At 32.8% G+C, this 15,256-nt stretch overlaps 1 protein-coding gene across 6 annotated transcripts in view; it reads right to left on the bottom strand.

Moving 5' to 3' along the window:
- The window catches only part of LOC145261228 (uncharacterized), a 447,422-nt gene that overhangs the window by 19,552 nt on the left and 412,614 nt on the right, over positions 1 to 15,256 (bottom strand). For all 6 annotated transcript variants that reach the window (XM_080119597.1, XM_080119595.1, XM_080119596.1 and 3 more), the window contains one exon: positions 6,155 to 6,360. In XM_080119597.1, the coding sequence (XP_079975723.1) occupies positions 6,155 to 6,360 (206 nt within the window). The remainder of the gene's footprint in view (positions 1 to 6,154; positions 6,361 to 15,256) is intronic.

Below are 15,256 nucleotides of genomic sequence, written 5' to 3'. Positions count from 1 at the left end.
CCTTACTAAATAGTATGATATTAATTACACGTTTGTAACGGTTTATATGACGGTACATAATTATAGATAGTGAAGTTTAAAACAGAATTGCTGTCAGGTTGAACCCAATTTAGATTTGAGCTTTTTCTTCCGAACATAAAATAAATTTCGAGATAAAAATACTGATGAAATTTATCTCTGGATTCTAAGCTGCCTTAATCGATTGTATGGCCAAATAGAAAAGTTTGAAGAAAGTTTAATAGGATGGAAAGAAGGGGAAAGATGAAAAGATAGCAAAAAAGGGAGAAAGATGAAAAGAGGACAAAGGAGAGAGGGAGATGAAAAGTGAGAGAGCAAGATTAAAAAAAAAGAGAAAGAGGAGTGAAAAGAGAGGGGTGAAAAAAGCGAAAGAGAAAGGCAGATGAAAAGAGAGAGAGGGGGGTGAAAAAAGAGAGTGAGAAAATTTATTTAATAACTATAAAGAGTAATAGTCAGAGTAAAATGAAAAAAAAAAATCATTTTGTTAAATGTTTTCGTTCTCCTTTTGTCATAACCACACAAAAAAATCGGAATAAATTGTTTAACATTTGCTGATAACGTCTAGATTGGAGAGAAAAAGATTCCTTATTGCATCCATCACCAATTCTACAGTCGGAAAGTAAGCTTTTTTTTTATCTTCAAGGTTTAACAACCAAAGAATCCTGTCTCACAGACATTTTCTTCTAATGCTGCCATTGCCATATAATCTCAAAAGGAAGAAAAAAAAAAGACATTAATAAATAACGTGATTAAATACGAAAGAGCAAAAAAATAATCATGAAATCATTGAATATGAAAAGAGTCTAGATTTCCTTTCTCTGCAGTCTACAGAAAATTTTGCGAATTTCGTCTCAGAAACAGATCTCATTAATCGAAGAACTTTGAAACAGGAAAATGATTACTGCAAAAATGGAGAAAGTAAATGTGTTTTAACAAACGAAAAGCATAAACTAAGTTGATTAGAAGATTGTGATCTTCTACAGCAGACTGTGGGGGATGTGAAAATAAAAGGGCAAATTCTCATCTGATATCATTTATGCGTTCCTACTGAGTTGCCTCCCCATGAGGGCAGAGTGAGACACAAGGCTGGTGTTTAATGAAAATTCAGTTCCCCAAGAAAGGGCACTCTAGATCTGGATAAAAAAAAAATCCCCCCTTTATAAACCAGCAACAGAAAAGATGAAATGCAGTGTCAGAACAGATACTAGATTTTGTTCTTAGCCAAACGGCCAAATAACAATTTCAATATTCAGATCACTTATACACTATATGTATAAATAACTATTCTTTTACATGTAATATTAAGGGAGGTAATTCAGTATATGTTCAAATATATATGTGCATTGTCAAAAGCAAGAATCTGGATAGAATTTCAAATAAAACCATTTAATCCGTAGGAGAGTAGTAAGAGGAAGGGACTTACTATAAAGAAGTGGGAGGTGAAACAGGTGCTTATATTATTAGCAATTTCAAAAAACAGATAATTTCCCCTTATTGATTTTTTTTTAACTATGCAATGTCATCTAATCAATAGTTTTTACAAATTTCCATTAAAGACATTTTCATGTTTTTTTTTGTTTTTTTTTTTGTGATAATTTAATATTTTACAGAGAAAGACTTCTCTATATATTAATACGATAGCGTGTATGTTCTTTTGCATGTCATGCTTACATCCGGGTCGCTTAATTGTTATGTTCTGTTTCTTGTCATAAATAATTTTACCAAGAATTCTTCATAAGTTTTGGTTTTGGTTTTGACTATAGCTGATGGCACTTAAATCATCTATTTTTTTATAAATAATTTCATCAAGCATTCTTCATAAGTTTTGGTTTCGATTATGGCTGAAGGAACTCAAGTTATATATATATATATATATATATATATATATATATATATATATATATATATATATATATATATATATATATATATATATATATACACACACACATATTTTTTTCATAAGTTTTTATTCTGGTTTCGATTCGAGCTAATGCACCCAAGTCATATGGATATATTTTTTTTATTTTTGAAATCGCAACTTTATAACATATAAAAATCGATAGAACATTAACATTATAATAATATATATGAAATCTGCAAAAATTAAAATATCATATTTAAGCGTACTTTATGACCGGGCTTTACCAGGCATTCGTGCTAGCTTAGATAAATATTTTTGCAGTTTTAACAAAAAAACTACAATAATATTAGAGCATCCCCATTTACACTGGACATCTACAGAATGCCAACATCAATATATTACATATGAATGAGTTCCCCTGTGGAATTTCCACAGGTCCCGCTAGTTATTATATTATAAAATTACTTCAGCAAATCCTAGCTATTGCAACAGTCAATTTGATTTGACTGGAAAACTTTTTCTTGTTTGTTTTTTTGTTTGTTTGTTTTGTTTTTGTTTTAATTAAATACACTAAAATCCTTTCAGATTTGAACATACCAATTTTTTTTATTTATTTACTTTTTTATCATTTTAACTCTAGAGAAAGCATATTGCCACTTGGAACGTAAGGGACTAGTATTTGGAACAGCAGACTGAGCAGCTAGATGTCTGTTCACATTACATTTAACTTATGCAGATTAGCACAGTCAGAGAAGTAGGACAGAGAGGAAATTCCAAAGTCTAGCAGTTTGAAGGAAGAAATTGTTAGAGTAGATGGCTTCCGGGCATCTAGGGATCTCAACAGTAAAGGGGTGGGATTTTGCTATCTGTCAGGTTAATCAGGAGTGTGATAGAATATGGAACAATAATACAATCAATTCTAGATTATTTTTTTACTGGTACAAGTAACATCATCAGAATGCAGGAAATGTAAAAAAATAAATAAAATAAAATAAAATAAAATATGGCTGTATTTTTTTTTTTTTTTTTTTTTTGGATGGGATGGGAGTGGGGTACAAAGTTATTCAATCTGGTAAGATTTGAAAGCAAACATGGAAGATATTTGAAACCACGTGATAAATCTACAGAAAGAAGAGATCATATAACAGATATCCTAACGAATTGGTGATAAATCATATATTTTTTTTTAAATAAATCTGATACCACAGGCCCCATCAAGAGTTGAAATTAGATATCAATTTGCTTAACTGTCAGATTCAGTATTCAGAAATTTATGTGGAAGAGTTCGTTTGCGTCTGACCATCTCCATCACAAGATAAGTGATAACCCTAGCAATACACCACTTAACCAACTGTAGAGTTCTTTTGGATGTTGACTGTAAGTTTCCAAATTACTAAGTGCAAATAGGATACATGACAAAAAAGTAAATACTACGCATGCAGGTATTGTAAATATTTTATCATCATCATCATCATCATCATCACGCAGATGAGGGTGACTATATGCTTTTTTTTTTTTAAATTATTTTTAACAAGGGAGTCACCACTCATCAAAGGCCACTCAAGAATAAGGGGTAATGACTGCAAGGTGGTTACTGAGACAACAGTTTACTGATCGTTGGTGGTGGAAGTTGGATAGAATTTGATTTGAGGAGGCAAGATATCAAAAACTTTTTTATGCTGAACTTGAAGATGACCATGTTGTAGTCTGCTAGAAAGCATGCCGACGGAACCGAGTTCCATAGGCGAGCAGTTCTAGGAAAGAAGCTTTGTTCATGGAATTTGTGTTCTGATTTACGTACAGATAGAGAGTAGGGAAAATTTTTGTAGTGATTGTAGCTAGACGAGTGCTTTTTGTGAAAGTTTGGCGTGGCGGGGAAATCACAGATTGATGCTCAGAAGAACATGAACTGACAACCTGAATGTGCCAAGTTCGAATCCAGTTCATGCCACAGAAACACTTTCAATTAAGTATATCAGTAACCTTCACATGGTCCCAATGTCTTTCCAGAAAGAAGTCTAACTAGAAAGATACCAGGGAAACGAATGCCAACAATAATCATTTTATTCATACGAAATGAATGAATGATACTGAACAATAGCAATCATCATATTTGGTTTAATATGCATTTTACCCGCTGGCTTTTATGAAATTGATTTCCAAAGTAACCTAACTCTGGCCATGTCTTTATTTAGTCCTTAGGTCCATTTTTATCACGAAATCCCATATTTAACTTGGCCATCCCCTGTCGACTGAACCTGATATCTCAACTGTCTTGCTTACGTTTGAAATAGCATTTTCATTTCAGTCATGTTTAAATTTGAAATAGCATCTTCATTCATTCAATTTGTCACTTTTTAAGTGTTTATTTTTTTAAGAAATGTATGTTTTTAAGAGAAATAGTAATAATACAAAAAATACTTGACAAGATTAATCCATTTTCAACATCCACCCAATTCTCGAATCATTATCCCTCCTCTTTCACTCACCAGGTAAGAAAAAGGAGTGAACATGAGAAAAAAAAGGAAGACAGGTGAGATTGAACACTGAACTCCACCATAGCAAAAAGAATCAGCAAACAAATATAAACCAGATCAGAATCAAATTTAAGATGGCTGATGTAAAGAAAAAAAGAAAAAAAACCTTAAAGATTCTGCGAAACCATTCCTGCTTAAAAAAAAAAAAAACAATGACGACCGCGCTATATCACCAAGTTACATAGTCAACATGCAAAGAGTGATTAACGACCCAACCATTAAATGTGCATGGTCGGCGATTGTCAGATTCGTGTTTCTAGCAATCAACATTGGCAGCACCTGTGCACACCTCATGCTGGAACTCAAAGGAAGCTCTCCAGTGTCTCCATCTGTCAATGAATTGACAAAAATCGAGGGGGGAAGATGAGAGAAGCAGAAAGTCATAGAAAATGATACGATGTCGAAAGGCAGCATGTCTTGGGATTCTGCAAAAGCTGCAGAGGTGATTTGTTTGTGTTAAAAGCAGAAAGCAACTTTTTATTTACTTTTATCACAAAAAAAAGTAGGAAAATGGTATCCATGCGAAACATGCAATCACTAGAACCAACATCTGTTTTCTCTATCTCTAATAATGAAAGAGACGTGTGTCTTTCTGATCACAACTTTTAGTCGATTAGACATTAGAATGTGAAATTTGAAATTTCTAAGTTAAAATTAAAATGGGTAAACAACTTTTGGTTGGGATTCTCCATCTCGGTTCACAAATGCAATCTGTATGAATCATTATATATATATATATATATATATATATATATATATATATATATATATATATATATAGTCCTCCGCATACAGTACTGTTTCGCTGTATCACAGCCCATCAGTGCAGCTAAACAAGCAACTACCTCAAGCCAGGATCGAAACTCGACCGCCCAAATAACAGTCTGCGCTTCTAATCGTTACTCTATTTGACTGCTGCTATGCCGGGTATTGAATTAACAATGTTTTGACATATATATATATACACTGGCCAGATTGGATTAAAATCAATGAATGTTCCACACTTTTAATACATTTATCATCATCGAAATCGGTGAAATCACCCATTTTTCAATCAAATTGATTGATTGCTATTCTTGAGGACCCACTATGATGTACCAGGAGGAAGCTTCACATGACTTTCCACAGTGACTTAGTTCACAATACATTGTAGTCTACATTGCACTGTAGTGAACCTGCTGTCTTAGCAAATAACCTACAGTTGATTTTATAAGTTGGGTCCTTTTGCTTGTGGAGGGATAAAACTTCTCAAATACACTTGTGATGTACACTTTGGCCAAAATTGGACTGTCCCCTCTTGTATCTGATTTTTTTTTGCAATTATCAATTTTCAATATTTATCAAATGCATTCCGGTACAAAACCCATCTAAGAACACTCCCAGATACAAAGTACAATTGTGTGAAATTTCAAACAAATCGGTCGAGCCATTTTGGAGTTTATAGAGAATGAACACCCACAAATTCCCTTTTATTTATAAGTAGAGATGTTAGTGCGTGTGTTTGTGTGTGTAGAGTTTTTATAAATAAAATGCTGGAGAGTCCTGATGAAGTCGTTGGAATATTGAGCAATTCACATAGACTAATTACAATGTTATATATATATATATATATATATATATATATATATATACACGTTTTTTTTTTCAAAAGAACACTGATTGAAGTTTGAAAAAAAAAAAAAATGGTGAGTGGATCAGATAAAAACAATTGGACAGATACGCATGTCACACTTACCAGATGTTGTGCATTGTTGGCTACGAGAGATGGCGAGAAGGGTGGAGTCAGACCAATCGTGTGTTGGTGGGTATGCTGGTGTTGATGCATGTGTTGATGTTGATGCTGGTGCATTTCGGTCCTCATGTATGGTGCAGGCCCGAGCTGACTCTGTCGGTCATGGGCTAGTAATCGGTTACTCACTTCACGTGGCAAATATTCAGGATCTGCACAAATGGGGGAAAAAGTAGAAACATCAAAAAATGAAAAAAATCACAAAAATTCAAGAGAGTTTTACATTTTTAAATAAGTTGCGTTTTTTTTTTATGAAAGGTTATATTTCAATTAAAGTACAGAATCGAAAACGTTTAATGTTGATTCAATGAATATTATCAATAAAATGTATATAAACTTATGTTGTGATTATAGTTGAAGAAAAGATGAAAAAAGGGAAATACTCCAAATGAAAAAGAAGGTATGATTTGATATGCAGTTATTTTTCTTCCTTTTTTTTCTTTTCATAACATTTTTTAAAAAAGACAGGGATAGGTTTTGAATATTAAAATTATAATGACACTTATAATTTACATGCTTTTATACTTTCCATAAGTTTATATTTGTTATAGACACACACACACACACACACACTATATATATATATATATATATATATGACAAAAGTCTATATTCCAAATTTCAAGATGTTGAACATCTTACCATTTATTTCTTTAAGTATTTAAATAAACTTCAGAAGATGGTCAACATCTTGAAATTTGAAATGTAGGCTTTTGTTATTCATTTGTTATATGCTCTGTAGTTATATCAAGCTTCATAAATTAATGGACTGGTATAAATAAAAGGCAAAATATATATATTCAATAAAAATTGAATAAATTACAATATTTCTTAATCTACAAAAAATTCAAACAAGGAATTATAATAAAGAAAAATCCTTAATCCATAGATTTTCAAAGATAGACACTTTTCATGAAAATTTGGACGTTAAGGGGCATCGATTATTTGTGATATCCAAATTTAACTGACATTTTTGGATTTCAATATAATTCATTCAGACATTTGATTCCAGATTTTTCATTATGGAGTTAACTTTATTAATTAATTGATTGATTGAGTGATTAGATAATTATTCTTTTTTTTTTCATTCTTTTATTCTATTCTATGGAAATTGTCTTTTAGTTCACAAAAATGTTATTTTTAATATATTTTCAAATTTATGTTAGTCATAAATTTTGAACTAATGTTAATCCTCTGATGAAAAGAGTATCTTGGAAAATGCATGGGTTTAGGATTCTATTTTCATTACTTGGTTGAATAAATATTGTAATATATTTAATTTTTATTATCATTGATTTTTGGTTATTTAATTGCTCTATCTGATATATTAAGCGTTCTATTATCTTTATAGGCTTTTAATATCACGTTATTTTCCAATTTTAATATAATAAATAAAATAGACAAAAAAATCTTTATGCAATAACCTATCATGATACTAAAAGCTTTAAAAGATTAAGTGAAGCAATTAATGTAAGAATTTTTTTTATCTTCATCTCCAGTAATTTTATTTATTATATTATTTATTACTTTGAAGTGCCATCCTTTATATATATATATATATATATATATATATATATATATATATATATATATATATATATATATATATATATATATACGTGCTCCTTCATTACGAGTTGAGGTACCTGGTGAGAAAAATAACGGTTTCCACTTAGCATAAAAAAATTACACTTACAGAGTTTTCAAATATTAACCGATAGTCTGAATATAAACAAAACATTTCATAAGCCCTAAAACCTCTTTTATTGTTTAGAAAAAGTTGCATAATATAGGATTACGAATTCATCGCACAGTTGTTAATGGTGTGGTTTTGAATGTTATCACGAAAACACTTGCTATATCTATAATAGCAGCAATAAAAATCCATGAGATGGCAAAACAGCCGTCGGTGGATGACGTAATACACACACGCACATATATATATAATTTTATATATTGTAAGATATATATACCTTATAATGTATAAATTGTTTTAAAAAAGCAAGCTCAATGTAGATATGTTCCAGGCTTCAGAGTATATATACTAGTTAGTGGAGATGCAAATAACAGTATATAATAAAAATAAGGCACAGTAAGCCTCGTAATTGCAAATGTGTTTATATATATATATACACACACACACAATTACGAGATTATCTGAGTGCTCTATTCTTTTTACAGAGAATTATACATTCACGCTAAGTGGAAACTTAGGTATCACTCTTACCAAAAAGGTTGACGATGGAGGGGCAAATTCATTCAGTACATCATTTCTTTTTTTACTTTTTTTCTTTTTTTTTGCACTTCAATGTAGACACAAAAAGGGGAGTGGAGGTTGAAAAGTAGGGGAGGAGGGTGTGTTGAAAGTTCTTTAAAAGAAGAAACCGCAAAGTATACACTCACTAATGCTAAGGATGAAAAGCAGATGGTAGAAATTCAAACGCAGCTAAGCAAAAGGATAGGTATTTGTTAGGGTGAAAAAAAAAAATGTGTTCTTCAGATTGTACAAGCACTCCACCCACCCACCTCAATTACAAGCGAATAGGCCCCCGGGTGGAAAGATAGGGGAGGAGGAGAAAAGGTAGCGTTTCCATAGAGCCACAAAAGACAAATAGAATTACATCCAACACAGAGACGGGTGTGTAAAGCCATACAGAAATATACCGGAATGACAAACGTGTAAACAGACAGAAATAAAACATTTCTACTGACAAACTTGAATAACAAATACAACAAGCTAATCATGATGGCAACAGGCATATACAACACACACACACACACACATTACTATGAAATGAGTGCATGTATAACTGGCAAATATGTCCATATTAGCATATTTTAAGGAAATAAGGGATGAGAGTAAAAGTCTTTTGGTGCATCTACACACATACACACACACACGTGTGTGTATGTGAAGAACTGAGAAATTCCTGTAGAAATTTTAAGTGGGAGAACTCAATGCATGGCAGTGCAAAAATAAAAGTTTAAAGAGAAAAAAAAAACCCAACCCAAAAACCTTAATCCAATCTCATTATAAATTTATTTCAACTCAATAAGGCCTTTTCAAATGAATAAGCTGGTCGCGATTTATTTTACCATTCCTCAATCTGTCGGTAATTCTCGACCAGCTCACTCATTTGAAACGGCTTTATTGGGCTGAAATAAATTCATAATATCACCAGGCTAATGTTTTTTAGCTGTCATTTTAACTATATATATATATATATATATATATATATATATATATATATATATATATACACACACACACACACACACACACACACTCTAAAAGAATACCCACCCTAGCCGGGACATGCAGAGGGGGTACTCGTGATGCCAAGCACCTGCCCCTTTTACTCCTGTATTAAAAGTACCCTTTTCAGAGGAATGTATTGTAGGCCAGTGCCTCACCGGTGTTCATTACTATATTTTTGCTGTTTTTTTCTTTTTCCCTTTGAAAGTTCTCTGTACGTCACTACATCATAGAACAAATAAAACAAATTCCCTGAACAGAACAGTTTTGCACCACATTTACATCCTCTTATGAAAATTGTAATCACGATATAATGATACTAAACCTTATGTGTAGAATCCTTATTCTAATTGTGATCAAAATCCATTACATGACTTTAATTCTAGAAAATGTCTAAAACTTAAGGTTTAAACTTAATTCGTCGTAAGAAATTGAAATTCAGGGAATCTTATTTAATTGGCGTCTAATGACTATGGACCAAATTCAATGCAAGTCTGATATATTAGCATTTTCAGATAGGAGGTTGTGACCATATTATGTATTGGATGGTCCAAGAAAAAAATAAACTCAATAGTTAATAAGCAAGTTTTCTTCAAGTAAAAATGTCTATGTTGAATATATTGAGAAAAAATCAAGTTCTAGTTGGCTCACAAATTCAGGGGCAATGAAAGTATCTTAAACTTCAACGTTAAGAGCAAGAAATGTGTCAGAATCATTGAGAAATATATATATGAAAAGATATGAAATAAAGATTAAAGTTATATAAGAACCTTTATTACATTATCATGCCAATAAGATTAAACACGGTTAAAGTAAGGAAAAAAAAAGGGGGGGGAAAAATCACACTATTTTTCTCTCCTCTTCTGATGAGATGCATTCAGCTTTGAAATGCTATGACCTAAAGAGATTTTCCCCTCGTTTTTTTTTTCTTACTTTAATCCTAAACCTCAACGTTAAGAGCAACAGAGTGAGAAGGTGTCAGAATTATTGAAAATTCTGCATGGCGTATCCAGTTATGCTGGCATTTGAAGTGCATCAGTGAATAGTGATAAAACAAAGACTGTTGGATATTCATGGGTGAAACTTGATGGATAAGTCAGGCATAGATTGTGGTTTATTTGTACCAAACATCATATGGATGTGGACAGGATTGTTAATTTCCTCCAAAAAGTTCTCGCCTGCTTGATTTTTCATTTTTTTTTTTTTTTATCATTGGAATCCTTTGAGATAAGTAATTTGTATATTTATTTGTTTGTTCGCAAATTGTTATCCTCATCTTTATAGTTGTTGTTTCATGACGTTTCGGCCAATTATTCCTCAGAGGATGGATTGTCCGAAACGTGGTGAAACGACAACTATGGAAGGCAGTAATTACTGATGATACAGTTAAGAGACTCAGCATTCCTATCCTGCCGTGGTTAACTACCTGAAGAAGGCCAGAGAAATAATTGGCTGAAGCAGTGTAAAACAACACTTATGAAGACAAGGATAACAGTCCACAAACAAATAAATCTACAAATTACTTATCTCAAAGGATTACAATAATAAAATAATATAATATTCAGTATGGACGCAAAGATGAAAAACCAGATAAGAATGAAAAACTTGGATTTATAAGACCAATAGTGCAGTGGATAGGGGCGTTGAATCTCTATGATTCAAGGCGAGCATTGTCTGAAGATAGCGGTTTCAATCCTATCCAAAGCCAGCCAGAGGATTAGTTGGCCAAAACGTGGTGAGATGACAACAACTATGGAAGGCAGTAATTACTAGGATACAGTTAAGAGACTCAGCATTCCTATCCTGTCGCGGTTAAACACCTGACAAAGGGCAGAGGAATAATTCACTGAAACGTCGTGAAACAACAACTATGAAGATGAGGATAACAGTCCGCAAATAAATAAATGTTTTTTGGGTTTTTTTAAAGCCAAAATAATCAGATTTACAAACATCTTCTCAGACTTTTGAATCATTTTACCTTAAACTTAGCAAACATAAATGCTCTCTAAAAATTGAACCATCTAAAATCACATTATTCCTAAAATAGTTACCCATCTAAGTATTGGCAAGTCTTAATGTTGCTTAACTTTGGTGATCTGCAGAGAACTAGTGTTTCAATGTGATATAGTTGTTATTTGCTTGTTTAAACGCATATCAACCCTTTTTAAGATTATCTCATGCCATTTTCTAATGAGTATAAAACGCGTGAGGAATCATTTTGAAAGAAGTCGAGAAAGATAAAGGAAATTACCAAAATATTTTGTATGACAAGGAAAGAGAGAAGGAATAGCAGGCTAGAGAGATGAAGTGGGGACTACGCGGGAGTTATGCGCCTTGATAAATGCATAAATAGTTTGGAGGTGTGAACAGTACTGGGCGAGGGGGAAGAGACAGCGGAAGTAGATGTGGGGTGAACATACTTGCGAATCCACCATTTATCAAAGAATGATGGCGGCATTGCCTTCAAACGTCATAGGAAGAATGAGAAAATAAAAATAAATAACTAGCAAGAAAAGTGTTAAGAAACAAGAAGGAAGAATGTTTGGAAAAATGTTTGGGTGTATGTGTGAGATTATATATATATATATATATATATATATATATAAGAGAGAGAGAGAGAGAGAGAGAGAGAGAGAGAGAGAGAGAGAGAGAAATGTATGGATAGTGATGCCACACACTAAGATTAAACATCCATGCTTATTGATATTCAACCAAGAAGAAAAAGGGCCAGAGAAGGAGAGAAACAACGAGAGAGAGAGAGAGAGAGAGAGAGAGAGAGAGAGAGAGAGAGAGAGAGAAATGTATGGATAGTGATGCCACACACTAAGATTAAACATCCATGCTTATTGATATTCAACCAAGAAGAAAAAGGGCCAGAGAGAGAGAGAGAGAGAGAGAGAGAGAGGTGCAAAGGGAGATAAAGACAAAAAGAGAAATACAGAAAGGGAAAAGGGAAGAAAAAGAGGAGAAAGTTTGTAAGGAGGATAAAAAAAAAACAGTCTCTGAGAAAACCAAAGCATCCTTTGATAGATAAAATAAAAAAAAGAAGTAAAATAAAAACAAGTAAAATAAAAAAAAAGTAAAAAAAAAAGAAAGTAAAATAAAAAAAAAAGATGCGGAACAAATCATCTCTATTTGTTTTTGAAGATAAAAAGGTGATAAGTAAAATAAAACATCCTTTATTATTATCAATAATAAAGTCCAATAGTTAATATCATCAGAAATCAATAAGATGGAAACAAATCATTTAAAACTGCGGCAAGGGAGTGGGTTGGAGGATGAAACGTTAACCAGGCGGGTGAGGATGGGTGGGAGAATGAAGAAACGAAAGACAAGATCAGTAAAATGTTCTTCTATGTAGCAAACTTTTAAATTAATGAGCGAATGATGTAAATAATTGGTGTACGATTAATTTGCTGGCAGAGGAAAGACGCTCTTAAATAAAAGAATACAATTACCAAATGCCAAAAAAAAAAAAAAAAAAAAAAAAACCTTGATCATTATTAAATAGCAAGTTTACAAGATTTAAAAAGAAAAAAAAACAGTTCGCTTGAAGAAGATGAACAACATTGTGATTTTCCTAGAAGAAAAAAAAAAGAAGAAGAAACGGATGTTTAATTGGATCGCAATTACACACTTCAAGTCCACTGGATACATTAGTTTACGATGGCTCTGACTCCTAATCTAACTAGAAGAAAAACAAATAAATAAAGGTTTGAGGAGTTGAGATGAAGGTTCCCCTAATTAATTTACCTCTTTCGAATCCAGCTATTTCCTTCTTTTCCCCCAGCCCCGGCCTTTCCGTTCACCCTCGAACAGACGCCGTCATAATGCCACAAATAACAGGGTCAGAAAAATGGTATTACAAGTATTTAGCCAAGTGTTCTTCTATGATTTTCGTGTGAGACGGCCAATTAGTATGATTAAGCTGTGGTACGTAACCCCCCCCCCCTCGCGCCCTCGAAGCCTAAAGCAGTCGATACTAATGAACAACAAAAGAGCGGGAGAAAACAAAGAGATAAAAAAAAAAAGAAAAGTAAATTCTAACAGTTAAGGGGTACAAAGACTGCCCCCCCACCTCCGCCTTTAAAAAATAAAAATAAAAATAGTTGTATTCAAAAGAAGAAATTAGATGTTTTCGCTTTGATGTAATTTCATGAAATGACCTCATGATTACCGGCTCAATAAGAGGCTTACTTCAGACTCTGATGACAGGTTAGTAAAAGCCGCTACCAATTAGACTGACAAGGTTCCAGTGACGGGCAATGACAGGGATAAGTCTAGAACCGAGACACGGCTAGACTGGTCAATAAATAGATTTTCATTGAGAGCTTTCTCTCTCTTTCTCTATCATTCTTCTTAGTCCATTCAAGATAAAATAAAATGAACATAAAATAAAGCTGAAAACGCAATTCTATTCAAAATATCTATGGAAGACTAATTTTCCTGTCAGCGTTCGCATAAAAATGGTGATTTACCTCACAACGAAATTGCCTTTATTTAATTATTAAAGAGTCGCTACTTATCAAGGCCAAAATCCACTCAAAGATGAAGGTTAATAAGCTGGACGGATGGATTGCCAGTTGAAAGATGAAGAATATTATCTTATTCTCATATTATTTCTCTCCATGCAACACATATCCTCAACCGCCACTGATCAGGTTTCATTTCCATACATCACCACATTGCATACACATGCCTGATAGAGCTTTTCTTTGGTCAACAGCAATTTCTCCAACGGTCAGTAATGGCCGAAATTCACCTGTATTTACACCATCCACTCCTAACTCTTGCAATTACACCAGCCCCTAAACTTGGTTCCAATGATATCCCCATGGTAACAAAATTTCTGCACATCCTTACCATCCAAATATACTTCCTCCGCATCTGAGTTCTCATCCGTGACCATTGTCTTCCACGACTTGCATATAAACTATTTTTATGAGAACCAACTCTTTTATAAAATATCAAGATTTTTCCCGGCAATTTATGTTGCGATGGGAATTTTAGGTAAGCGAAAACGGTTGAAGTAATTGACAATCTTGATTTTCGTCCATTTCTTCAAGAAAAACGATTATAAAACAAGTCTTTTAGTTCCTCCTTTCTTTTGCTCTATTTTCCATAAAATATCAAGAATAAACCTTCTGCAAGAAAATATTCTACTAGATGAGATATATCTAGAGAAAAAGAGAGACGGGTGGGTGTAAGAAACAATATTATCAGATTCGGATGCCAAGAATTTATATATTATATCTCTATGGATGGACGAAAAGAGGGGAGGTTCACTTGGATTTATTTTCCATGAAGAACTGAGAGGAAAAAAATGGCAACGATTTTAATGTCGGTGATGAAGTGGATGGAGTTGTTTGTGTGAAATTTAAAAAAGATTGGAAGAAGAAATTATGGGAATGGTAGGACAGGGGATTATGGGAAGGCGAAAACGGAATTGTGGGAAGGAGAAAACAGGGAATTGTGTGAAGAGATAAAACAGGGGACTGTGGAATGATAAAACAGAACTATAGGAAGGAAAAGGTTGGTGAAGGGCAGATGAAGTATAAGGAATGTAATTATTGCTCTTTATAAAAAAAAGGATCCACAAGTAAATGTAAACGAATACAGTATTATTATAATTGGTCATACTTAGCAGTAAGTGTAATATCATAACAAGTCCCGATTGTTAAGCAAATGGTTAGGTTTCAAATCTTAGAGAGAAACACTTATGTAAAAATACAGTGAAACAATTCTGACCATTTTCTGCAATAAGACAATTTCTTTTTGAACTTGAAAAACAC

This window comes from Euprymna scolopes, chromosome 37, assembly GCF_053919585.1.
Source record: "Euprymna scolopes isolate OS-2025 chromosome 37, ASM5391958v1, whole genome shotgun sequence".
Lineage (NCBI taxonomy): Eukaryota > Metazoa > Mollusca > Cephalopoda > Sepiida > Sepiolidae > Euprymna > Euprymna scolopes.
The sequence above is the reverse complement of the archived record's forward strand: the minus strand, read 5'-3'. Positions and strand labels throughout refer to the sequence as shown.